This window comes from Aulostomus chinensis, chromosome 4, assembly GCF_037954235.1.
Source record: "Aulostomus chinensis isolate RoL2024-O1b breed Wild chromosome 4, RoL_Achi_v1.0, whole genome shotgun sequence".
NCBI classification, from domain to species: domain Eukaryota; kingdom Metazoa; phylum Chordata; class Actinopteri; order Syngnathiformes; family Aulostomidae; genus Aulostomus; species Aulostomus chinensis.
The window spans coordinates 12,244,618-12,271,158 of NC_141323.1; the positions used below are offsets into that span (position 1 = coordinate 12,244,618).

The following is a 26,541-nucleotide window of genomic DNA, read 5'->3' on the forward strand; positions in this document are numbered from 1 at the left end:
CCTTGACTTTCAGGCAAGTTTAGCACTGATTTTTTTTTTCTCCAACATTAAAATAAAAAACATGCAATTTCACTGTTTCTTTTTTTTTCTTTTTTCCTTGCCGGTTTGGGAGCTGCAGCCATTATCAACCCACCGCATGGCAGATAAGGAGAAAGGATAGGTGGCAGTGAGGCACCTCTCCTAAGAATGAAGCCGGGTCCGCGGACTCAGGTCACACGCCTGCATATTTAGCATATTTCTGTCTGCCGCAGAGCGAGAACGAGGGGCACAAGGGTTGCCGCCGCTTCTGTGCCAACCCAAACACGGCTCTGCTCTTTTAAACCAAATCCCATTGAACATTCCACTCATTTTTCTTCCCGAATGGAAATAAACCAATCTTATCAGACTCTGATTTATTCTATAAACGCACCCCCCCCCCCCCCCCAGGCTGTGACACGATTACTGCGAATCTCGTCCTAGCACTTTTATTTGATGACTAAAAAAAGATACCGGGCGAGTGGATGACGAGCTCACGCCGCCGTGACCTGTTTCCCCAAGTCGTCCCAGGCAGACGCGACACACAGGCGAGGAGTCGCTGCTGGGAGGGTTATCGGCCTCGGCGGTGCCAGGGTGGACCGGTGCACCGCATCGACCGATATTTGTCGACTAGCATCAGGCTGCGTTGTGCGCTAACAGTTTTAGGAGTTCCTTTTACCTCAAGAAACAAAGACGCCGATACTGTCAGCTGGGCCATCAAATAAGTGGCTTTGCGTGATTGAATAAGCGGGACATTTGTTTATTCCAGTCACAATCAACCTCTTAATTACAGTCAGGAGGTGGGAGGAGCATCTGACTGACGGCGTGCAGGATTACCGTCGATATCTGAGCTGCTGGTTTATTGATTCTTTTTTTTCTTTTTTTTTTTTTTGGTTGTTGTTGCTTTTAATCTCAGAACCGTTCTCACTTCACCTCATGAGCTTCCGAGAGGGAAGAGGAGGAACAGAAGAACTCGTCGGGTTTGTCGTTCACACCTTGAGCTGAAACACACCTGATTTTAAGGTTTGACATAAAATATATATATATATAAAATATATTTATATATATATATGTATATATAAAAACATCAATCTTTACAGGGACAAATGCTGGGGGTTATTTTGACTACCTGAACCAGGAAAGACCCACCTGAGACTTGGTTCAAACAGAATTACAACCACTTTGATCGTCTTTAAACGAGCTGAAACGCCCTGATCAGAGTGAAAATCCACAGCCTCGGACGAACCCCTCAGCCTCTTCTTTATCTTTGATCTTTATTCTGTAGGTGAGCTGCTCGACTGTGCCCGTCCTCTTCCAGTGAGTAAAAATAATAATAATAATAATAATAATAATAATAATAATAATAATAATAATCAGACATGGGAACTTTACAATGTACAAGTTTATTTTTAATGAACTCTTCAGTGGTTGGTAGTCACAGCACAGCTTGCATGTATTAAGCCACACACCTATTTTACAAGATGACGGGAAGAAAAAAAAAAAATAAAGAAAAAAACAACAACAACAACAACAACAAAAAACCTCTAAACCAGAGTAAATGGTCATCAGTCTATCTGCAGTGACTTCTCTTCTTCTTCTTTGACTAAAATATCCTTAAAAGGCCACTGAAATGCATAAAATGTTGTGCGATGAGTGTTGGATGGTGGCGGTTTGCTTGAACCTGACATCAAGACCCCTCACATGGCATCTGACAGTGCACACGCAGACGCGGGTTCGCCACACCTACGATATTCTCCAGCGACAACTCCTCGGCTAGAATACTACAGCTTTTACTTCTTCTTCTTTTTTTTTTAAAGTTGTAAAAAAAAATAAAAATAACAGCGATCGTCCGAGATTACGGTGAAATGTGGTGAAGCGATGATTTTTTTTGTCTTTAAAAAAAAAACAAAAAAACCCACAATTATGTGAACACTGATTTTTAACTTGGAGGGGGGGGGGAGAGAGGAGAAGAAGAAGAAGCACTGAACACTGCCAAGCATCCCATACAAGAGGAGGCTCTACTGTATTTGAATGACTATAAAATAATTAAAACACACCTTTGTTGTCCTCTGGAATTTGTATACTTTTAATAGTAACAGACGGGAACCATAAATGCATGCCATGTGCTGGTCTCAAACAAATACATACAGGTATATACAGCATCACTCAGTACCTGCTAAAACAACGTGAGAAATACAGAGTATAAACTGACTAAACTACAAAAAAAAAAAAAAAAAAAAATGAAGGGAGGAAAGTGAGCGATGGAAGCGGGTGGAAGAGTGGAAAAAAAAAAATCCTACGTGTGATGGACTCATCATTAAAGCATTAAAAAAATGCATATTGCACATACAGTGAAAGCTTAAATTCCACCAGGTCCGCCTCTCGGGTCGCTTGTTTTTGTTTTTGTTTTTGTTCCTCCTCACTTTGAGGAAGACAGGAGGGAGGGGGAGAAAAAAAATGGGTGCACTGGTGATGTGTGTGTGTAAAAAAAAAAAGAAAGAGAGAGAGAGGGGGCGTGGCCACAATATGGTGGCATTTTAAGGGGAGGGGAAAGAGGGTGTGTGTGGGGGGGGGATGAAGAAACTGCACAGCACACTTACACAAGAGGAAACAAAAAAAATGAAAATAAAAAAGAAAAGAAGTTGTGGCACAAATAAAATCAGGTGTCGGATAATAACTTTTCTTCAGTGAGAGCCGAGAGAGAGCTTTTTTTTCTTTTCTCTTTTATGTACAACTAAGGCTTATTGGTTAAATAGTTTTCAGGCTTCCCCGCCCACTTTTACATGCTGATCAAACCCTTTTCGCTCTGTAAACTCAGTGGTTCTATCAGGACAGCAGCCACAAGTGGATTATAGTGGAGGAGGAGGAGGTGGCGGCGGCGGTGGCGGTGATGGGTGGACGCTGCGGTGGTGGTGGTGGTGATGGAGCAAAGGGAGATATAGAAGTCAGGAGGAGGGGCGAAAAGAAGAAGGAGTCTCTGATGTCTCTTGCAATTAATATCTAAGTGTGCAATTCCATTAGTCACTGCCATGGGGGACTAGAGGAGGGGGGGTGCAGAAAACAGGGCGGGGCGGGGGGTGGAGGGAGGGGTGGGGGGTGTTCTACTTGGAAAGCTTGCTAATGACTCGAATGAGTGCTCCGTTCTCGTCCTTTAGTCTCTGGTTGTCTGCCTTCAAGTCTGGGAGCATCTGAAAGGGAAGAGAAGGAAACGAGGGAAGGGGGGGGAGAGAAGGCTTAGACAAGTCTGGACAGACGCCGCGCCGTCAGAACCGGTCACGCCGGCTCCTACAAACTGTTAATTGCAGCAATTGTTGGAGTCACACAGCATCTCTCATGTTTGACCATTTTTAACAAGAATAATAATAACAATAAAAAACTCCCAAAGACAGAAGCGTCACACCGCAGGCCAAAGATCCTGACAAAGCCATGCAGAACCCTGGCGTCTGCTCCGCCGCAGCCGCACCTCCACGGGGAACCCAACCCGCCGTCGCTCTCTAGTGATGCTCCCCAGTTACTGTGAGAGGAACGCTCCAACCTTGTGTCCACCTGACTGCTAGGTAGCTTAGCACAGTGAATGGAAGTGGATGGTAAACGTTAGCATGCGTCAAGTGCACTTTGCCTGCGTCGATGTAGCTACGGTTGTGAAAGGCATTCATTCTGAAATGAATGAAATTTACGGAACGCTGCGCTTTCACAATCAGGTTTCCGATGGAGGTACGCTAACACTTACCATCCTCTACCATTCATTGTGCTAAGCTAACTAGCGGTCCGTGGGTCTCGGCTCCCTGAGGCAGCACAGAGGAGAGGAAGGTTTCCATCTCCTTGTACGGCTATCGGGAGGATGGCAAACTACCCAAGCAGCTGTCGTGTTCCTTTCAGGAACTGCTAGCTCATGAAATATTCCACAATTTCTGAGCAAATCTATCGAACTTTACTGGATGAAATCTGTCAGAAACTTTGCTGACATGTCATCTGGCATAAACTAGCACATTTCCTGGTGGATATCTAAATATCAGTTTGATATTTGCCCGAGAGTTCAGAACTGAAGTCATAAAACAAAATTTCTTACTTCCCAAATTAAAAAAAAAAAATGGTAGCGGTATTTTTGTCTCACGGCGAGCTACAGAGTTTCACTTCTGAAAAAGGTCAGTGTGAACACGAGAATAAAAACCAACTTCAAGAAGAAAACGACTTCATACTTCTTGAGCACAGAAAACAACAGTTTGCTCCAAGCTGTTTTATGCTTGTAGTAAAAAAAAAAAAAAAAGAAGCTGCGTGTCATTTTCTTGCAGATTTTCCTGGACCAGGAACGCCATTCGCACGACTTCGAATCTGATCTGACGCTTTACCTAGAAATCAAGATTTGGACTTTTCGCAGTGGGACGCTGCCAGATGTGGACAGGTAAGTGCACTGTAAAAGAAATCATGAAAACTTCAAGTCGAACACATTCAACAGTTTTCAAAGGTTCTCTTCTGACATGCAACGCTGAGAATCTTTAAAACCTTTCAGTCCCCTTTAAAAAAACACAAAAAAAAACAGACTACAGATGACAATCAACTGATGTTCTGGTGAGAAAGATGGAAGACTAAACCAGATACTAACTGAACCTGTCAGTACACGGTTGATGTCATCTGTCATCGTAAATTCAGAAGGGGGTGGGGGTGGGGGGGGGTCAAATCTGAAGTTTTGGGGCAACAAAGTAGGAGCCAAAGGAGGAAGCCACTTCATGCAAAGAAGCCAAACCAAACGGAACTCCCTGACGGAAGCGTCACAACTCGAGAGGACACTATCCTTCCCAGTACTCCAGGAGGGGGGGCCTTCCAGGAGCCAAACGCCAATCCTTTTTTTAAGATGTTTTAACACTGACAGGTGTGGTGAGGAGTTGTGTGCTGCAAAAGGAGAGTGTCCTGTTGTGAAAATCTAAAAAAAATATTTTAAAAAAACAAAAACAAAAAAAAACACCCTCCCCAGTCTAGAACCAAAAGCTGAGGGGAGGCAGAGGGGGTCTACAACACCAGAGATGGTTGGGCGGCTGGACACCTGCCTGTCCATGTGAGCGGGGCAGAGCACGAATGGAGCATGAGAAGAATGGGGCTGGGAAGAAGGGGGAGGGTGTGGGGGATGAGGAAGAAGAAGAGGAGGAGGAGGAGGATGGTGGTGGTGGTGGCGGTGGCGGACAGACGGACGTGGCTTAGAGGTCGACGCTGGGCAGCTGGCTGCAGGCGGCAGACTGCGAGAGCTTTGCCACCACGCGGGCCAGCGCCCGGTTCTCAGCCTGCAGCCGCTCCTTAACCTGCCGCAGGGCCTGAACCTGCTTTACCTGGGGGAGGTTCTGCAAGGGGGGTGGGGTGGGGGGGGACGACATCCAACAGAGAGGGAGGGAGTGGGACAGAATGGCAGGAGAAGAAAACAAACAGAATTAGAGAGAGAGAGAGAGAGAGAGAAAGAGAGAGAGTTAATGAGAGACAAGACAAGATCAAATTAAAAGAGAGAAGGGGGAGCGAGAGAAGGAAAAAGGGAAAACAGAAAAGGAAGATTGTTAGAAAATGGGGACAGATTTTTGGACACCGAAGGAAAGACTTCAGAGCTTCGTGGCTCCGCCTGACGCTTGCAGACGGAACCTGATAAGATCGGCAGCTGCCTACCACCTACAGATAAACACAAGTTGTTATCACAGCCACAGGAGGAACTTCATGTTCACGGGCTCGGGTCTCCACCACATCCTCAACCAGCTGACAACAGAACCGCTCCCGAGAAATGAGCTTAAATGTCGTGTTTGCAGAGATCAGAACAGCTGAGCAAACTTGTCCTGAATAGAGGAGGCGCTCGTAGACGGTGTAATAAAGATGGATGTCTGTTTAAGTGAAACCAACAGCTCTCCGTCGCCCCCTTGTGAGGGGATACATTATAAGTCACAGATCCACACCTGATGTTCACTGTTCACAGATTGTAGACGCGTCCCAACCAGCAGATCCTGGATTTGTTGTTTTTGGTGTTGGAACTGATTTGGAATGTGTTCCTTTTAATAAAAGGAGCACATCAAGTTGTTAAATAAATAAATAAACAACTACTTTCCTTTCTTCCCCCTTTTTCTTTTTAATTCAGCCTCCCCAGAGCCAGACAAGATGATAGATCCCCGTCCCTCCTGTGTTAGTACAATAGGGGGACAAGACTCCCAAAAACTGCCAGTTAGCTTAGCACAATAAATGATAGTGGATGGGAAGTGTTAGCATACCTCAGTCAAAAGTCATTAAACACACTTTTATCCATTACAGGCTTAGCCTGCATTGATCCAGAACACTGATATAAAAAGTAAAATGAAAGGACATTTTAGAATCTCAAACATGGGTGGAACTACTTTCCCTGGCGCAATGATTTCAATCAGAACCTCAAACACTCCATCAGACAACCACCGACAAAGAAGAAACACTGAGCGACTGCTGCTATTCATGGAGGCCGATTCCCTAAAGGATTTCGGAGGATTACTTCTCGACAAATCAAAATCACGAGGCTAATCCATGTGGCTTTTGGTATGCTAACACTTCCCATTCACACCCATTCATTGCGCTAAGCTAAGTAGCGGTCCCAGCTCTCTAATGCAGCATGGAGGAGAGACGGGAATATGTCTTCTTGTGTGGCTCTGAAGAGCAAACATCTCAAAGAACTCTCGTAAACTCGACTAAACCGACTCTTAACGACATCTTGAATCAGAGAGAAAATGTCGTGCAGGTGTCAGTACCTTGAGTTCCTCCTCCATCTCAGATATCTTCCTTTCTAGAGCTCTTCTTTCCTGTGGGACAGAGAACAGAGGGTCAACAACAGGAACCCCCCCCCCCCCTTCAATGTCGCAGCAACATTTCCCAAAAAACACACAAAGGTGAAGCCTCTGCACACTCTGAGTCAAGGTTAAGTTGTGGAAGATGGTGCAGGTGTAGTGACAGCACACACTTGAACACGCGAGAACGTGGTGAGGCGTCTACGAGCAACAGCCGCTTCACATCCAGGTGATCGGTGATGAGAGAGAACTGATGGAGGCGTCCAGAGGCAGGAATGAGCTGTGAGACGGGGACGTTTTACACGCCGTGGTGGTTAATGTCATGACTCCCAATGTCTTTTTTGTGATAAACAAAAGAAGACATCCTTGTGGTCTATGGAAGATTGTAAGTATAAATGACAAAAGGACGATGACCTAAATGCGGCCGAGATTACGGCATGGACCTAGAAATGAAAGATGGAGTTGATAAATCCAGAGGTGATGGTGTCATGGCTACACAGCTGCAGCTAAAGACGCCAGCATGACTCCTGAATGAGTGACTAAAAAGCATGAAAACACACACACACACACACACACACACACATGCACAGGTACTTTTAAGTATCTACAGCTGCTCAACTCCCCTGCACACATTTGTAAACACACACAAATACACGTATGAATCAAGTCTTGAGAGGTGGTGACCACACGCTGCTGCTGAGGTTCAAAAACAAAGGTGCAAGAGAAGGTGGCGGTGTTCTGGGTGGCGAGGAGGGAGAAAACGACTGGGACTCCAGCTAACATGGCACGTGTGAGACGACAGCCAGCAGCAGAGAGTACACTGAGAACTGAGGTTTAGATCATACCACCCAGATGATATTGGGGCCTGCTTGTTACCTTGAGACATAAACCCAGCGATGCGTTACACTGATGTCATCAGAACTACATTTACTCAGACCCTGAGTGACTCTGGCAGAGAGAGAAATATATGATGAAGAGCCACAAGACAGAAGTTGCTCCCACGTTTTAAGTCATTTGTGGCTACAACACAGAATCGCAGGATTTTACCAGTTGCTCCCCCGTTTTGATGTATTTGTAATCAGGAGATGCAAGTTGTTCTCACAACAATGTCTACCTCGTGGGAACAATGTCTACCTCGTGGGAACAATGTCTACCTCGTGGGAACAATGTCTACCTCATGGCCACAAAATCTCTCTCTCTCTCTCTCCACGGTCCCTCCAGGGCTCTCTGAGTTTTAACTTGAGAAAAACAGAGTCATTAAAGCAGGACTATTCCTGATAGAAGGGGATTAAACCAATTCTGTCGTTACCCTTTTCTCCATCTCAAGCTGTGACCGGTCGGCGTAGCGTTCCTGCCTCTGCAACAGAGGAGAAAGAGCACGTTACAACTCCTCCGGATCAACTTGTGCATGGGCGCGATGAAGCGGCGTGAGCGAGCTCATCTTTACCTGCGTGGCCTTCTCTAGTTGTAGCTTCAAGTCTGCCAGCTCCAGGTCGGTGTCACGTAACTGGGCCTTCAACTTCTCATTCTCAGCTAGGATCTGCTCATAGAGCTGCAGAGAGACACGTCGGTCAACGAGCGGAACGACCTCGCTGAGGACACGGGTTTCTACTTCCTGGAACGTCAGCGTTGTACTACACGCCACAACCAAAGCTGTGCTATCACCAGTATTTACCTTCTTATAATCAGTGGTGTCGTCTCTGTCCAGTCGGCTGGAGTACGGCCTCCGACTCTCACCGTAGCTACGGCTCAAAAGACTGTCGTTGCGATCTAGGGAAGAAGTGCTGCTCTCGTTCCTACAGCAGGGACGGCAGATATCAAAGTCAGACTGATCGGTGACGCCAACGAAGGCTAATAAAGAAGGCGTGAAGGTGGGAAACATACCTGGACAATCGGTCACTCTGGAAGAGAGCAAAAAGATAAGATGTTACAGTTCATAGGCACTTTATAATCACCTCACATTCAGATAAAACTGAAATTCGTCAAAGAACAAATAAACCGATGGATGAAAAATAAAAGCATCAGTTCTCATGCAGCCTCTGTAGGTCCCGGCAGTGACCTTCACACACACCATCCTTCCTGGGCAGCTATTGTGCCGACAGGTGCCTGCAGGCCTGTCGTGCTTCGACAGCGACCCGGAGAATGAGCCCAGACGTCAGAAGCAGAGGTCAGGGGGCGGGGCAAACTTAAAGAGATATTCTACAATAAGAGGATGTTGATAAGACGACCCTACACACCAAGACAGGAAGCCTTTATGGCCAGAACTGAGTCATCTTAGGATGCCCGACGAGGGAGATGATGGGGTCTGTGTTTCACCGCAAACGCCACATGCAGCAGCACATTTTGAGGGATGTTCTGAGGTTTTCCACATCGCAGTTACAGCTCCATGACTTCTGTACGTCACGGCCCAAAATCAATGAGGAGCCCTAAAGATTTTGTTTTAGTTCTGCAATGCATTTTGTGTGTCTGTGTGTGTGTTTGCTTTGAACCCTCGGCCAGCTTTTACCAGAAACAGTCCAGCATTTTCCCCCTACAACAGTTCATGTGTGAATGAGACCCAGAATAGACTTCCTGGGAAATCTGCAGGGGCACATTTCCACCTCACTCTCTAGAACCATGACAGGGAACATGCTGGGACTCCTGTTTATGGAAGAGCCCATTACTGCCCTCTAGAGGACATCCTGCTCTTGTGACTGCTGCTCCCACATTCCTCAGTCAGGTTGAATATTTCAGCCTTTCACACTCATGAAGAGAAATATTTCCTCAAGCACCTGCGTCAAAAGGAAATATTTGGAATATCTGGGCTTCTTGAGAGACCTGAAGATGATCGCCTGCTTCCTGTTTGGGGGCTGTAAAGTTGCTCCACCTCTCCTAGCGAGTGATGGGCCTTTCTTGATTGAATGGTCGCAGCGCAACATGGAGCACAGACAGCTGAAGTAAACAGGAAGTTCACCACGAAGCAGGATGATTGTCCGTCACCATCCCTGTGGCTGAAACATGTAAAACCTTGACATTCTCATGGACAATCACTGACCAGAGGGGAAAAAAACCCTCACAAAACCCCAAGCATGCACCGTGTGTTCTTCCTCATCAAATGTTTTACCATCACACCCTGAACTCCCTGAACCAGGTTTCCTTTCCTTCATGTGTCCGCATGTTTTAAAAAATCCACGGATCTAGGACTGCTTTTGGTCGGCGAGGTAACCTTAGCAACCAGACAATCACAGGATGACGGGAACAATAAAAATTCAAAGGCTGCAGACGGTGGGAGAGAAAGATAAGTGGGAGGGGAGGAAATCAGAGCTCTACGGGGCCCGACGAGCGAATATCACAGGCGGGTGGACTCGCCTGGCCTCAGCTCTGAGAGGAGAGCCGAGGATGGAACAGGAGGGCAGAAATCAAACGGATGTCACACCATTTGAAAACAGGCTGGCTTGATTCTTTCATTTGAAAATCAGTTCCACCACCTTTCTATCCTGTGTGTGTGTGTGTGTGTGTGTGTGTGTGTGTGTGTGTGTGTGTGTGTTGAGGTACCTACCTGCAGCTCTCCCTTGGTGCTGCCCTCCTCCGAGTCCGATTGCTGGTCCGGGTCATTTTCATCACCCTGGAAATAAAAGCAGATGAGAGTTACAAGCAGTTTCTGGCTCAAGCTCAATGATCAAAGAGGAACAAGTTTGAGGAGCGTCTGCCCCTCCTGAAGACCCGGGAATTAAAAACCCATCAATCACCGACGGGGCATGGCTTACATCTTGGGTCCAGAAGGAGACCCCGGTGGAGCGTCTCTTCTCGCGGGGCCGCCTGCGATCCCGTATGGAGCGAGGCTGAGACTTGTCGTCTCCTTCCTTCTCCTCCTCCTTTTTGTCCGTTTCTGTCCGTCAGGAAGAAGAGGAACGTTAAACATTTGTACTGTGACGCTGCCGTGACACTTACACACACAGACAGGAGGATCATATATACGAGAGGAAACCCTCCAACTCCTCAGATGGAATCTTTGCAGAATGCCTCACCGGGCCACCCGTTACATCCAGACCCCCAGCAGTCTTGCCAATTATGAATTCAACAAAGTTGAAGTGTTTGTCGGGGCTGCAACGAACTAAAAATGGAGCAGAGAATCAAGAGTCGAGTGCCTCATGTTTGCTGGGCGCACAAAAGATTGGATTTGGAGCAAAACAACTGGGGAAGGCAGCCTAATGTAATAGGGTTATCACTGAATATTTAAAATCTAAAGATAAAATTAAAATGTGAAAAAACCCACCTTCGATTGTTTACACGGGCAGAATGAGCTCTGAATCCGCGAATCAAAGATTCTGTCTCTGCGTTTCTTTTTTGTCGTCATGATGTGCAAAAACAGCTTTCTGAATGTTTTCCAACTTGTGTGTTTATTGCGAGGGAACGTTGGAGCATCTTTCATGACTCATGTCGACAGCTCTAGTGTGTAACGATAACATTTGCTACTTCAGCTCATCTCTAAATTATTTGCTCTTGACCTCTGTCCCGTATTTCACTGACACACACACAATACGTCTCTTTATCCGCAGACATCTAGAGTGTGTAAGAGCCGACTGAGTAACCCCGACAGAGTTCAAACTGAAAAATTGAAATGTTCAGGTTCGACTCAGCAATCAGGACAACAACTGGACTTGGCGGGAGTTCAGAGAGAAGGCGGCTTTGCTGGCGAGGGGAACAAAGCAGTCAGTGTTTCCGTCAGTTGAACGGACTAAAGCTGCCTTCTATTTCCCAGGGACGCTTCACGGATTTATTCGTTACGAGTGGAAGCTGCTTCATTTTAGAGGCAACACAATCCCTCTCTGTCGCCGTAGCCCCAGCCGCCCTGTGGCACGTTGCCCATGTGAACCTGTGCAGACAGATGCCGGCATCAGCTGCCAGTCAGTATCCCACATACTTCAGTCATCAACGTGACATCAAGACTTTGGGCTGAACATACTAACGTGTCTGTAATGATCAGCGTTCCTGACTGAACACGAGGAAGGGCATTACATTCTTCTACACACTTTTCTGCCGTCCAGGTGTGTCAGACGCAGCCTCAACCCCCTCCAGGCCGTATTATGAGTAATCACTTCAGCACATCTGCCAGGGTTAGCTTGATGCTGTCAGGACTACATAAAGCAACGTCAACGTCTGACATGCTGTTGGATTAATTCCAACAACCAGAAATGGCGGGAGATCAAATGCAGGGGGAACTTGAAGCATCGACTCAGACTTGAGTGTTCAACAGATTAAATCCTTCCACCTAAAACGGTCGACAAAAAGCAGCTTTACACGATGGACACCGTGTGATTGTTCTCTGGTCACACAGCTCCACTTCTGAACTCAGTGAACGAGAAGAAACATCCAGTGATCGACCCAGCAAACTGGCAAAAACACAAGGCTTCGTTGAGCGGTGAGGCAAGTGAGCCATCTCTGCAAGCAGGAAGTGCTAGCTGACTTAGGAATCTCAGGTTCAACCACTGCAGGGACATCTGGTGTCGTATTTCGGGATGATTCAGCAATGTGGCCTGCTGTCAGCTCTCCACTCGCCACGCTCCAACACGTTGGCTGGCGCTCACCTCGCCACCACCCAGGTTAACAGGTGCTCGTACATAAACAGTGGTAGAACAACAGCAGCAGCCGTATCCCCTCCTCTTTTTCAGGAGAGACCAACGGATCTCTTCCAAACAGAGGCGACCGATACTGAAAGGACACTTTTCAGAAGACATTTTACAGCCGGATGTACTGCTGTACCACTCCAATCAGTCAAGTTGTCTTTCGTTGAGTGATATTTGGGACAAAAGACAATCTTCTGACCTTTTTCTGTGTCTCTGGAGGAGCGGCTATAGGAGGAGGTGATCCCCGTCAGACTGCTGGGCCTGTTGAGGGAACTGGAACTGGAGGACAATGTGGTGCTAGAGTAGGACGGGGTGGGGGCCGTGCTGACTGTGGAAATGGTGGAGGTGGAGGAGGAGGAGGTCGGCCGGTAGCGCTGAAAGAAAAAGAGGGGGTGGGGGGCGGTCCCAGAGGGAAAATGTCATTCAAGATTTAAGATGAAATTTTTGTGGCATTTAACAGAACGAGTCGCCGGAGGAGAAGCGTACCTCTTCGAAGCTGCGGTACTTTGGTCGATACTCGTCCTCCTTGGTTTCTGTCTCCCTCTTCTCCTCCTGCTTCTCCTTGTCCTGCTTCTCCCTCTCCTCCTTCTCTTCCTCCCGGGTCTTTGGGGTACGACTCCTGCCGATGGTTTTTTCAGCCTCTTGCAGGTCAGTCAGGGTCACGCCCTTCAAGAGGAGAGAAATACTTTTTCATTTGTGGTTTCAGAAATGCCATCCACACTAACTGGTAACGGTAAATGCGCAGTGAACAGGCTTCCATTTTCTTATCTTAAGAAGTAATTTGAAAGAAGGTCAGTACTGAACCGAATTCAGAAGTGGTTCTCAACTCTCTTCAGAATAATAAGAGGAGATCAGGTCACCGTACCTGGGTGGACCTCCTCGACTGTCGGGCCTGTCTGGAGCGAGCTTTCCTCTGGGACTCTGACTCCTCGTCTCTCACAGGTGTCAGGTAGGACCTGAAAAACACCCATACACCCACACACTCATCAACGTCTCATTTTCATTCAAAGACCTGAGAATGACGGTGTGATTTTTCCGTGGCTCTGTCATGAGCAAAGATGTTTTTGGAGGCTTTGGTTTAGGATGGACAGGCAGAAGGTCTCTGCAGCACCGCAGCATTTCATCTAAAATATTTAGTCATATAATCAGGGGTGCACAATAAGTGGTCCGCAACTTATGTGCACCCCTGCATATAATCAACTTTCAACAAACACAGCAGAGCACATTTGAACCCTTTAGAATTCCTTCACCGTCATTTTACCAGCTGTCTTATCACTGGATCCAGGAGACAACCAGCATCAGCCAACGACTCACTTCTAAAGGTTTGTGTTTTCCTTGAGCTCTTCTACTTGTTTCTCCCCTCTGTAGGACACAGAAGCGTGAACTCATTCTGGACTTGTGGAGTCGTGGCCCAGAGGACAGTGTGCAGAAGCCCCCCCACCCTCCATATAAGGAGAGAGAAGCTTGAGCAGCAGAAACCGTCCCACTCGACTCCCACCGGGACAGGTGGCTCATTTCACCACAGCAGCAGGGAAAGACACACTCGACCCCACTCAAACACACACACACGCTTTGTGTGGTGGACAAACTCTTCCTCCTTACAATGAGTGTATAGAACTGGACCACTCTCTCTCACACGCCATGCACGCACGCGCGCACACACACACACACACACGGTTCGCAAACAGAGGAAATGCATCCGAATTTTCCGACAGGGATTTCAAGACGCTCTCAGTAAACATTTGGAACCAATCTGAGTGAAATGACCCTGAAAGCTCATGAATAAACAACATTTTTTCAAAGAAGTTAGTGAAGATGATTCTTTAACCCCCCCCCCCCATGTGATGCTTTAACTTTCCACTAAACCCGAAATAGGAACAGAAATAAACACACTAGTAAACAAACATCAACTACAAACTCCAACACGTATTCAGCAAGTCGGCGAGTGACAGTTTCACATCTTTAGTTCCTAGAATCCAGCCTGTGTTCATGATTGCATGACTCAAAACCTTGAAGCCTGTGCAGCCTTAAATGTAAGCTTCAATACGTTTACGACACGGACCAAATGACTCCAGTACTTTTTTACATTCTAATTTCTTCTTAGCGTCAAAAGATGACTCATCATTCCATCACAAAATACAACACGAGGGTGACAAATCTCAAGGCTGTAATTTTGGTTTTTCGTTGTGTTCTAGAGCTGCTTTGAGTGGAGAAACATGGCAGTGTTCTGAAACATAAAACTGAGGAGCTGAAACTGAGTGTTCTTACGTTGTGAAGCAGTTTTGGCAGTGTGATAATGCGGAGAAGCTGAAAATGAAAGACCTGCGATGCATTTTGCTTTTTGACAACAGCGCTGGTACGTGTGCGTCCCTGTGTGTGAACATGGGTGTGTGGAGGCATCGTACCTGCGTCTCTCGGGGCCAGTGCCAGTGGTGGTAGATATGCCGGTGGTGGTAGTGGTAGATGTGGTGGTGGTGGTGGTAGAGCCAGTGTTTATAGTGGGGATAACTGCTGCAGACTCCCTCTCCTTTTCCTTTTCCCTCTCTGCACTCTCCTCTGACCAGTACCTGAGGACAGCAAACACCTCACTAAACTAAAGCCAGAACAACAGATCCATAGACGCGCTGACGGTCACAATTATTTCCGGGCTGCTCACGCTCGGCGGTGCACACGTGTGCACACTGCATACAAGCACAAGTCTTGTTAGATTTACTCGTGCGAGCGCTCCAGACTCCACGCTTCTCTGGCCCAGGCCCCATGAGAGGCGGCGGGGGGCTTCAGGACGGTGGGGTTGCACGCACGCACACCGAGGACAGGGGTAGATGGAACGGTGAATTTCTCACCATAATGACATCATAACAGGTAGGAGAACATTTTTATGTCCTGTTTGACTTCAGCCAGCCGTTAGCTCGCTTTACGTCAAACTGCGCAGCGAAAAATACAGTTTGAAGTGCAAACTTCTCTTTCAGCAACTTCATGAGCTTGTTTGCCAGGCATCAATCTGACTGACAAAGTTTTGAGCAGATTACTTAAACGTGACTGAAACGTGTCCTCCAAACAGATTCAAGTACTACGTCTGTGTCCTAGAGGATAATCCAGCTCTTTGTTAGAATCGTCGCAAACAATCTTGCACATTACAGCCATCGGCCCTTTTGCATTATAAATGTCCTGCTGTCAACTGGACATACCACGACCATCCAGCCGGTAGCAGACGACTACAAGCTAAAGCCGTCTGTCCCTGAGGGCTCTGATGGGGGAGTCGTACCTGCTGGTGAGACTGGTGGAGCCAGTGCGGGTGGAGGAAGAGCCCAGACTTGAGAGCAGGCCGCGGTGGCCTGTGGGCGAGGTAACAGATGAGGAGGTGGTGGTGGTTGTGGAGGAAGAGGAGGAGGAGGTGGTCGAGGAGCTCAGGTCCTCGTGTCGTCTACCAAAGGAGCCGCTGAGAGGACGTAATAGGAGACAAGGCCCGGGTCAAAACCAGGTTCCAGTGAGGAATGTGTGAACGGGAAGGTGGTTTGAGCGGAACTGATGAGTTGAAGTCTAACATTTCTGGACTCTTTACAACATCGGGGCACCTCGTTCTTTACAAGTCTGCTCTCTCTTTTCTCCTGATTGCGCAACAAGCTACTGCAACTTGTAATGTGAAATCTAATTTTCACGACTCCCTACAGTCTGAAGTGTCACACAAGGAGGCTTTCTTCTTCTTCTTCTTCTGTAGTTTTCCCACAACAGGAGCCAAACTGACCAGAGTCCACATTATTAATATTAATCAGTTACTTTTACGGCCTAAAAATGCTGTGTTTGGGTTCAACCTGAGACTGGCAGAAGTGAGGGCATGGCATCGTCAACAAAAGGGGTCAAAACCATTCCATCGTGTGATCGAGTCCAAAATATTAAGCTCCGCCCGACATTAGCGGTGGGTATCACACAGTAACCCAAGATAAAACTCTGCAATACTTGATATATTACAAGGTAACTCATCTAGGATACATCCTGATATCTGTGACTGAGGAAAAGCGACCCCAAAAAGGGTGAAAGGAAACACAAGTGATGCATCTACTCACTGTTTATCACACAAGGTTAAGAGAATTTGTCATCAGTGCGGTGAAATGCTGGAGTACTGACACACTGTCCAGACTATGCCTGCATCTACGAGGGAGAACACGCTTCTGGATGTTCAGTCTAAACGCCATGAGTTTTACCCTTTACTGGACCGTTTCTCTGTCTGGCCCTTGAGGGCAGCTGGACTGTTGAAGCTCCATTTTTCCAAAGCAAATGATGATTATTCAGCGAGGTAAAAATAATCATCTTCAAATATGATGAAAGAACAGGAATAATCAATCCGAGACGTTCAGTTTGGCAAATTTGCTGGTTATCGTATGGCTGCGGTGTGGCGAAGAATGGAAACGATCCTGCTGCACACGCCGATGTAATTCTAAAGAACCTCATTTGGTTAATACATTTGACACGGAATATCAGACTGGAATATAATTAACTGGCCAAATTATTAGGTAATAATCTTTGTCTTTCTAAATGGGCACAAGTAGTCAAGTAGAACAAGAGGTCCTCTGGTCTACAGGGTTAGCTCACCTGAACCAGGCAGGTTTGGTCTTAAAGTAAAAGAAAAAAGAAAAAAACTTTTCCATGATACATTTGACATATATGGGGGGGGGGGGGGGGGGGGGCACAAACGAATGGTGAGCTCTCATTCTGCAGAGCAAAGACACAGAGGACAGGTGGGTGTAGGGAGGGTGGTGCCCCGGTGAGGCTGGTGTACCTGCGGTAAATGCTGTATGACTGGTAGTGGGAGGCGGGTGGCTGCCAGGGTTTAGTATTACAGGTGTTAGGGTCCAAGCTGGAGGTGGACGAAGACTTGGCTGGCACGTCCCGCGTGCTGCCGCTCCGCCCTAGCGCTAGCGTATGGGACGTGCTGGCGTGTCGGCAGGCGGGCGGGTGGGTGGGTGAAAGAGGCATGTTAGCGGTGGAGGCACACACACACACACACACACATATATATATATCTATATATATAGACAGCATAAGAACACACACATATACAGATTTGACTATCAAGCTTTGACACACTATTGGTGCATTCATGTCATGTGTGTGTTGAAATGACAGAGAGCTAAAAGCAAAGTGTGGATGATCTGAAACAAGTAAATGAAAGATTTTGGTTTGTTTTTGGGGTTTTTTGCGGATATCAACTTGCTGAAGGAATCTTTCAGAGTAGAATTTTTTGGAATGGCCAGACAGGTTCCTAAACCGTCTCAGAACTTGTTTCCCGATGACGAACGCCACAAACGTCCGTGTCTAGGTCCTGTGCCATGAAAAACCCTGAGAATTGATTTTATTTAGGAGTCAGACAGGTAAGGAGGCTCGTTAAAATGTGAGTAATGTGAACTCACAGGCACAGCAACCTGACAGGACAGGCGCTGTCACGTCACAGAGGGAGAGAGGCGTTTGATGCGTGAGGCCTTGCCTCCATCGTACCTCTGGACTGAAGGAGAATTCATCAATGAAAAAAAAAAAAAAAAGCAACGCTGTCTAAAGAGTTTGTAGCATGAAAGCTTATGGATAAAAATATCAGATCGGGTGGAGCAGAGATCTGATGACCAGACAAGGGCTGGAGGAGAGTTGTAGAGCAGCGGAGGCTAACCTTCGCTGGTAGCTGGGGGTTCGATTGGTCGAGGTGCTTCCTTCACTGTTCTTCAGATCGTCGTCCCAGCGTCGCCGGGTGTAGGAGCCACTACGTATCAGAGTAGAAGAAGAGTCCCTGGGGAACCACAAGCTATCGTCACACCCCAGATACCGACATAACACTCGGAGCACCTCTCTCGCTGGTGTTGGGAGGAGCTATCCCACAAGGGAAATCTCTCATTTTTCTACCAAAATCATTGCCGCGCTACATAAACGGTTTGTCCGGGGCCACACACACATGCAGGACTCTAACTCTTTTGCCTGCGACACACAGTGGTGGGTAGCAGGAGCTGGTCATGCTGTCACATGTACACAGAGCCACTTGGCTCCGAGGCTTCACCTGTTTTCCTTCTCGTCAATGTCTGAAGTACTGGCCAGTCTCCTGGGGATGGTGGGGGCCACGTAGGCAAGTCGGGTGCCTTTGTCCTTTTCCTGTACAGAGAGGAACAAACAGGATAGCCCTCAAACAAGAACTTACAGCTTTATGTACAATTAAAAACTAACAGAAGAAGAATTGGTCCAAATCAGTGGGTGAGCTGCTACCGTGTCCTCATGTCTGCCAGTCACGCAGGCAACAGCAGTGTACCGCGCTCCCTTTATTACATTACTTCACATTCATTTAACATATCAGTGAGAGCTAACAAGCTGGAGAGAATGAGAATTAATGAAGACTTTAGTTTTGATCTTGCCAGCTCTTAATAAGCTAATGCTTTTGAACAGCTTGAGCTCATTTCAGGTTTGGGATTCGAATGTCTCGAAATCTCTGGACACTCGCGTGGATGTTGAGCGTTTTACTTCATCTTGTGCCTTCAGTCTTTGTACATCCACACTCCACTTGTTCAATAAATATACATTCTGAATAAAGAAAACTTTATATTCAAACATGCGCTCATTGTTGACAGCTAATAAAACACAGATCATTCTATCTGGAAATGAATAGAAGGCGACAGGTCATTAACAACTAATAATCACTCCTTCCTCAAAGGTTTCTACTGTCACCTTCGACAACATCAGTGACTAAATACCTTCTCTTTGTCTTTGTTGTCCAGAGAGGACGACAGGCGGGGGCTCGAGGCTGAGCGCATCACGCCCGTCGTGTCCTTCTCCCTCTGAGCCTCCTTGGTGGCCGTTATCTCCGCTAGCGCCCCGTAGCTGCCGGTCTTTCTCAAACCTAGACGCCACGATGCCGGGGATTCGTCCTTCCTCTCCTCCTCCACTTTAGTTGAGACCTTTCCAGTAGGCTGAGTGGCCTGAGAGGGAGGACGGGGGGGTGCAGACGTTTTGTACATGACATCATCCATTTTGCAGTTTGGATTTTTAGTAATCTTGGTGAGTCACACAGCAATCAGCTACAGGTTTCATCCACTTTTTTAAAGCAACATTTTAGGATTAACGATGACATTTTTAAAAGGGGAGACATGCCAGTTAAGAGGTCCAATCACATCCAGGATCAGAGGACAGACAAACACCCCTACCTGACTAAGTCTACCATCTGTATTCAAACCAGTGCTGTAAGATTCGCCTGACTTCACCCAAAAAGCATATTTTGCTTTTAAAAATACTCAAAGAGGCGTCCTGAGCTCACACTTTGAGCTAAAAACAAAACAGCACTTTTAGCTGGCGCTCTGAATGCTCCATCTGGGTTGTTTTTAGCTCCAATCACAGCCTTTGAGGATTATTGAGCGCGCGGCTGGATGAAGACATTTTGGATGATGCTGGACAATGAATTTGGAGTAGATCTCCATTATCTCCGAGCTACATCGCTGACATTTCTAACCACCACATTTATCTGAGTGTAACTTAACGGCAAATGACACTTTTGGGTGAAGACAAACTTTAAAAAGGAGCTAGCGAAGTAGCTGAGGTCGTCTCACACTAGGATCCTGACATACATGACGACAAAAAGGTGACGGGCAACTTAAAAACACACAAGCCACACCGACACGGAAGCACAAAGAGGACAGTGCATCTGTAGATGACTCATGAGAAGATGTGAGATTGATGAGTGAGAGTCAGTGACAGGGAGGTTCATCCAGCATCACCCAGACCAGGCCGGGTGGGTTAGAGGGGTGTTAAGTACTGTCAGTGCACAGGTGCATGTAGGATGAGAGAACAACTCTGGTGCACACCAATGCCTCACCATGGGTTTTTTGGGCACAAGAGAAATGCCAGTTTTGCGCAAGCCTTGACGCCACAATGCAGGACAGCCTGGCTCCGCCACAGGCATGAGGGGAGTAATACAATCAAACTAAAGCCAACCAAGACAAGAGCCCGGGATGAGAAAGACAGACGCAGAGATGAAGGGGGGAGGTGGAGGGCAGGGAGATAGAGAAAAAGCCAGAATAAGACTGAAGCAGAAGCAGCAGCAAAAGAAACACACTTTATGGTAAGGAGAGATCTTTTAAAGCCTAGTCACACCACACACGGCTTACTGCCAATCCAGGAGCGCTACCATGATTGCTTTTGGAAGACAACACAGATTCAGCAAACATTTGGTAGTGTCAAAACTGGATCTGGTTAATGCTCACTCTTGTTAGACGGAAGGCATTGTGATGTGTGGTCGCTAGGATTTAAAGGATTGGAACAAGATCATTGCAAGAAAAAGAAATGGAAAATAAGACGTGAAACTCAGAAGGTGGCCACTGATTGCATGACGTCACATTCGGGAGTCTTGGATGGTAACCAAAGTTTCAGTGCAGGCTCGGTCAAATTTAGTTGGAATTTTCAGTTTCCTTTTACAACTGAAGCCACACAAAGCAGTGGGGGATCCAGCAGTTACAGTCCGTGGACTGGATGAAGCAGGCATGCCCTTGGAGAGGAAGGCTCAGTCAGGTTATGTGCTTAGTCTCATTTATCCAGCAGAGGGCAGCAGCTCCAAAAGAGGGGAAACACACAAGCCCTGGTTTTCCTCCTAGGAAGCAACCTAGTTCACCTCCTCTGTAGCCTTGATCCTCCTGGTGTCCTACCTTGAGCTTATAGTAAGCTGTTAACGGAGGAGGCCACCAATCACTCCCCCTGCGCGGCGTGTTTGTTAAACAGCAGCAACGACTAGTTGTAATTCTTGTTCTCAGGCCCTCCGTGACGTTTGTTAGCTTTTCTAGGCTCATTGTAGAGCAACGCTGCGTGGTGGCCTCGAGTAAGAGCTGCATTTATGTAAACCTTGAGAATCTTCAGCCAGCTGTGAAATTAGGTTTGTGTTGAAGGGGGAGGAAAACTAAATAGAGGGAGGATTTTATTGATCTGTATACATGAGGAGGCACCAACGTGTCTCAAAAGTGTCAGAGCTTCCTGTAACAGGGGAGGTGGAGTTACCACTTGATGTCTAGTGGACTAGTGCTGCGGTTACTGTCCTGATCTGTCACGCCCGACACCTGCTTGTACCTTCTTTACTGGTGATGTGGGACTTGTCAGCTGGTTGGTCGGGCTGGTCGGAGATGACACGGTGATTGTGGCTGGGGCGGGCATTGTGCTGTTGCTCACGGATGCTGAAGGTTTGCTCTTATCTGAAGATGTAAAAAAAAAAAAAAAGAAAGAAAGAAAGAAAGAAAGAAAAGGTGTTATACATTGTTAGGGTTCTTCCTGTTTGGTGCGTGGCGCAGGCTTTTGGTGCACGAGTCTCCGTGCAGTAAGGCCATGCCAAAGAGAGTCAACTGAACACACGGCGACTGAAACGCCTCATTTTGTAGTTCAGCCTCTTCTTTAAATACACGTCTAAATCTTTTTTTTTATTTCTTTTACGGTGTTATGATGGAATCTGTGTAAAAGTGACTTATGTAACACCGCACAACCTTCCTGTCTGCTGTGGTTTTATGAGGATGTGGAAGGTACGAGCTGCAAATGGAAAAATGTTTTGGCCTGATTTAGTGATACAACACAAGTTGGAAAACAAATTTGGGGGGGAAAAAAAGACACACAAAAGTACCTGCTTCAGTCTCCGACTCTGAATCTTCTTCCTCCTCTTCTTCACTGGAGCAGCTTGATTCGTCCTTCTTTCCCTCCTCTTCTTCATCCACCTTCTCAGGTTCTAAGGTCTCAATGCGTGGAGCACTCTTTTCTGGCTCCAGAAGCAGTGTTTCTTTGCTGGAGAACATAAATATAACACCATTTGTGTAGAAATACAACATTGTGTTATGTTCTCCACTGAACTGCAACACCCAATACAAGATAAATACTTTACACCACCCTAAAACAAACTTTATTCAGAAGCTGTGTTGATTACTTGGCAGTATCAAGCCATTTACCTCTTCAGAGGTTTTAGTGATTGGTTGTTATCCCCTGTGGTCGTTGTTTCAATCAAAGGAGATTTCTTGACATCTTTCTTCTCACTCATCAGCTGGAATTAAGAAAACAAAGTTCAGCAAATCAAACAGCTCCAAAAACCGGTGGCACACTTTCAACACACTTGGAAAATTTGTCTGACACATTTAAATTCCGTATTTTAGCGCGGAATCCATTGAAGCAACGGAACTGAACTTTTCCAGTAGCGGTGACCTGTATTCAGGATGCTAGTATGGTATGGTATGTGTCTAAATGTTAAGTCCAGTCATGTTCTCCTAAGATCCTGCACTTCATTCATTCATACAAGTGTCAGCTCCCCGAGGAGTCAGCTCCCCGAGGAGAAGTCCGAGGATGGTGGAGGGAGGGGAAGCAGAGGTAGGAGGGAGCGAGTGGGGCTACAAGCTAAGCTAATGGCTACACCACTCAAACCACCGACCTTCTCCCAGATATAATTTCTGTGTGCGGGCAGCAGTGATCCATGACACTGATTACAAATAACCATCCTTTTACACATGAAATTAGCTGCAGACAAAGCCATCCCCTTGCTGAACATCCCAGGATGAACATTTGAGGAAGCTAGCAAAGTCTAAGCAGCTGAAGCTAGCAAGAGCAGAGCTAGCCAGGTACGTTTTCACTAGTATCAGGAAAAAAAACCTTACAATTACCCCTTATCATAAAAACTACAGTAGCAGTGCTGACATCTAACATAAGCATTTCCCAGTATTTTTCTTCCTTTTTGTCTAAGTCTTTCCACTTCCAATCATGTTAAAATAGTGCGGTACTCTGCCCGTGATGTAACCGACAGTTCTCGTTGAACTCATGTCCTGTGTTTGAGCGCCTGCAGCACCAGAGGCCCCTGCAGCACCAGAGGCCCCTGCAGCACCAGAGGCCCCTGCAGCACCAGAGGCCCCTGCTGCTAAGAAATGCTGCACTGTCCTTTTTGCTCAGACTTACCAAGTTTTGTTTCTTTTGTAGTTCTTCTAAGTATCCCAAAACATCTTCATCTGCTACATCAAAAGCTGTCTGGCCCTGAGGGAAAGAAATTCAAAAGTTCATAAATACTAGAAGAAGAATGCAGTACACAACAGTAGATGATGGTACTCCGAGGCTGCAGATACACACCATTTTATTAATGAGGTCCATGTCACATAGGTTTTCCACTAGTATCCTACACGCCTCCTCTTTACCCCAGTGTGCTGCTGCATGTAGAGGAGTCCAGCCGTCATAGTCCTTAATATTTACATCATACCCTGCTTGGATTAAAAGCCTGCACAGTTTAAAAAAAAAAAAAGAAGAAAAAAGGAATGGGGATTGTGAGAGGGAGGAGAAACAAAAATAGTTGTTTTTTTTTTGTCAGAATAAGCAAATCTGGTTTTCTCGGATTTGGTTCTGTAAACTAATCTTTCAAGGTGCTGCCAGGGTCCAAGCTTTTAGAAGTGCGTCAGCGCTGTAACCCTGGGTCAGAGATTCAAGAGATACACTCCCTAAATGCAGAATCCGAAGGGTCGCAGTCATTCAGAGCAGGTTGTGGTTGGCAAATTTTTAAAACTCAATATTTCAGCTAATAAATCTGCCACGATGGTAAAACATTTAGATCCCTGTCTTGTTTACTGTAGTCGTACTAACCATTAGAGATCTTAGAGCTATCTATGGCATTAGAGTGTGCTGGCTGGCTTCCCAGACCAGATGGACAGGCGGCTGCAGTTCCTATCCTCGAGCAATGTAGCTGTAATAACAGCCAGGAGAGACAATGCACTGACAAGATGCAGGGACCAAGATATGTTTGGCATTAGCAAAGAAAAACGCCTGATGCTACGCTTCACTTGCTTGACTAAAAACAGAATAATGTAACTTGCAGGGGATGCTTTATTTCGGATCCAAACTATAAGTTGAGATTTAATTTTTTCCTAAGCAGGGGTAGACAAATGCTATTTTCAGTGAGCTCGCCACCTGCGAAACCAAGACTGCAGCTTACTTTAAAACCTCGACGTATCCTTTCGCAGCAGCTACATGGAGCGCTGTCCCTCCAGACTTGGCGTGCCGGACATCTTGGATCTGGCCGCTGTTGAGCCACTGCCGGGCGTCCCTCAGCATGATCCGCTCCTCTTCTTTCCGGGCCGCCTCGATGTCCACACCTGGAAAGACAGGGGAGGCCGATACCGTCACACTGACAGTCAAGGATAAGCTCCCTCTTAATACGCTGCCAGCTCCAACTCTCAGTTATATTCTACATCCACGGAACATTTTGTGTTACCATTGCACTGACAAAATCCAAATCTAAAGAGCTTTGCATACTTAGAAATTACCATAAAATGCTCCAATAATGGCAAATCTTTGCTCAACAATATCAAATCCATACATTACTGTCATTTTAATAAGACCAGTCCTGTCTTTACAACTTTTTTGGCAATGCCTGTGGACACGAGAGGGTGTTGTCAAGCACTCCTTCTGCTTCGGAGAATATTTTTATGCCAATATTCTGTCAATTTGACAATGAAGTAGAGGCTGCAAACACACAGGCCTCAGACGGTTAAGTGGGTCAATATGTCTAAGTTATATGCTGCATGCAGGGCAGCGGTGGAAACAGGCCTGTATTGTCTTGCTGACAACTGGTTGGAACACGAGACGGTCTGCAACGCACTGCCGCATGAGTGGTTGACTCGTCAGCTGAGCGTTAACTGTGTTGAACTACATAAATAGTGATCCAAGAAGTGCTCTGGGGTAGGAGCCAAGCCTTCAGCTGATCTTATAGGTTTTGTTTCACTCCCGGGGATACATCATTACTCTTTTCCTGACACCCTAGCGAGCTCAAGATTGCCTGGAGCTTTTAAACCAATGAACGACAAGTGTGTCTGTAAGTTTGGCTTAAAGAGAAGGGCAGGCAATGGAAAAGTGCAACTGCGCCCACAGGTTTAGCGCCTTCTCACTGGTGAGGAACGTTATGAGATCGGTTGAGAAAGAGGAGAGAAACCTTCTCCTCCTTTCGCGTTTCAGGAAACTGCTCTATGATCCTCAGAAATGGTTCTACATGGACAGGTTTTAAGCGCGTAAAGCGCCAACAATATTCTGGAGGTTTGCCTATTTAGAGAATCAGAGAACCGAGAGTGAAACCAAAAGGGGCAGGATGATGACTTTGATTGTCTGAGTTCATCTGCGATGACTTTCAGGACTCTTGAATCATTGTGATCACCTAGTCAGTAAAGCCCCAAAGACTCTCACATTCCATCTTAGGGCCTGGGTCCACCGGCTTTCTTCCTGAGGCCAATGTCTGTTTTAAGCTCGCAGAGGGAGCCCCGTCTTTTTCGTGTTATGCAACAAGGAGTGATAGCTGTATGACAGAGATGAAAAATGAAGGTGAAACCCACGCTCATCCCTGTCATTTTACACCTGTGGTCCAATCAAAGCAGAGGACATGTGGGCCAATTACCACAAAGACAGAGTGCTAAGTCTTACATGAGCAAGTGGAGAAGAAATGATGGAGACGCTCCTGAACAGATGATTCGACCTGCTGGGATGTTTCCTCAGAATCTCCGGTCTCCAGCCTCAGTTTGTTTTATTAATGAAGAACCCAAACCAGAAAATGGAACTAACATTTTTACTTCAGCAGACAGTCTAACAACTAAAGTGTCGCAGCAGAAACGTGCACGGCGTCCTAGAGCTCTTAGCACTTTCAGGAGAAACGCTGATGTTGACTTGCTGGCCCCTTATAACTAAACGACATTCAGAAGGCTTAAAAATAAGTCAATCAGTCAAAAGACCTACAGGGGACACACCAAAGCGACTGTTTTTGCAGCAGGTAAAAACACTTCAGCGGCCACAAAGTGTTTAAAAACCAGCTTCTCACAAGGTGAAAAATTGCAAGAGAGAAACTGTGAATCCATTTAATTATTTCATTGCATCAGATTGAGATGTTTACCAAACCATTACACCGTGAAAGATGACATTTTGACGTGGGCTCCGGCTCCGTCAACGCTGCTGTGAGATATTCCAACTGACTGTGGATGTGGAGTTTTTGGACTGAAACAATAAATCAAGTCACAGAGCTGGAAGAAACACCAGGGCTGAGCGATCAAGATGTAGACGCTCTACAATAAGAGATTCTGTGGAAGAAAATGAACCTAAACTCGATTAGCAGGAATGGGAGCTGGCCAGGTAGGCCAGTGTCC

At 46.5% G+C, this 26,541-nt stretch overlaps 1 protein-coding gene across 4 annotated transcripts in view; it reads right to left on the reverse strand.

Annotated features, from left to right (window-relative positions):
- Window positions 1–1,399: 1,399 nt before the first annotated feature.
- ppp1r12a (protein phosphatase 1, regulatory subunit 12A) overlaps window positions 1,400–26,541 on the reverse strand; it is a 52,580-nt gene continuing 27,438 nt past the window's right edge. Inside the window, exons 4-26 of one of the 4 annotated variants that reach the window (XM_086201840.1) lie at window positions 24,351–24,510; window positions 23,498–23,642; window positions 23,330–23,404; window positions 22,339–22,430; window positions 22,020–22,177; window positions 21,479–21,600; window positions 19,123–19,347; window positions 18,438–18,529; window positions 18,057–18,173; window positions 17,175–17,327; window positions 15,663–15,836; window positions 14,803–14,964; window positions 13,263–13,353; window positions 12,884–13,063; window positions 12,597–12,771; window positions 10,538–10,659; window positions 10,330–10,395; window positions 8,676–8,692; window positions 8,467–8,587; window positions 8,239–8,343; window positions 8,101–8,148; window positions 6,756–6,806; window positions 1,400–3,203 (exon numbers count right to left, since the gene is read on the reverse strand). In XM_086201840.1, coding sequence (XP_086057966.1) covers window positions 3,117–3,203; window positions 6,756–6,806; window positions 8,101–8,148; window positions 8,239–8,343; window positions 8,467–8,587; window positions 8,676–8,692; window positions 10,330–10,395; window positions 10,538–10,659; window positions 12,597–12,771; window positions 12,884–13,063; window positions 13,263–13,353; window positions 14,803–14,964; window positions 15,663–15,836; window positions 17,175–17,327; window positions 18,057–18,173; window positions 18,438–18,529; window positions 19,123–19,347; window positions 21,479–21,600; window positions 22,020–22,177; window positions 22,339–22,430; window positions 23,330–23,404; window positions 23,498–23,642; window positions 24,351–24,510 — 2,738 coding nt within the window. In that variant the 3' untranslated portion in view covers window positions 1,400–3,116. The other 3 variants (XM_086201838.1, XM_086201841.1, XM_086201842.1) reach the window with 3 other exon arrangements.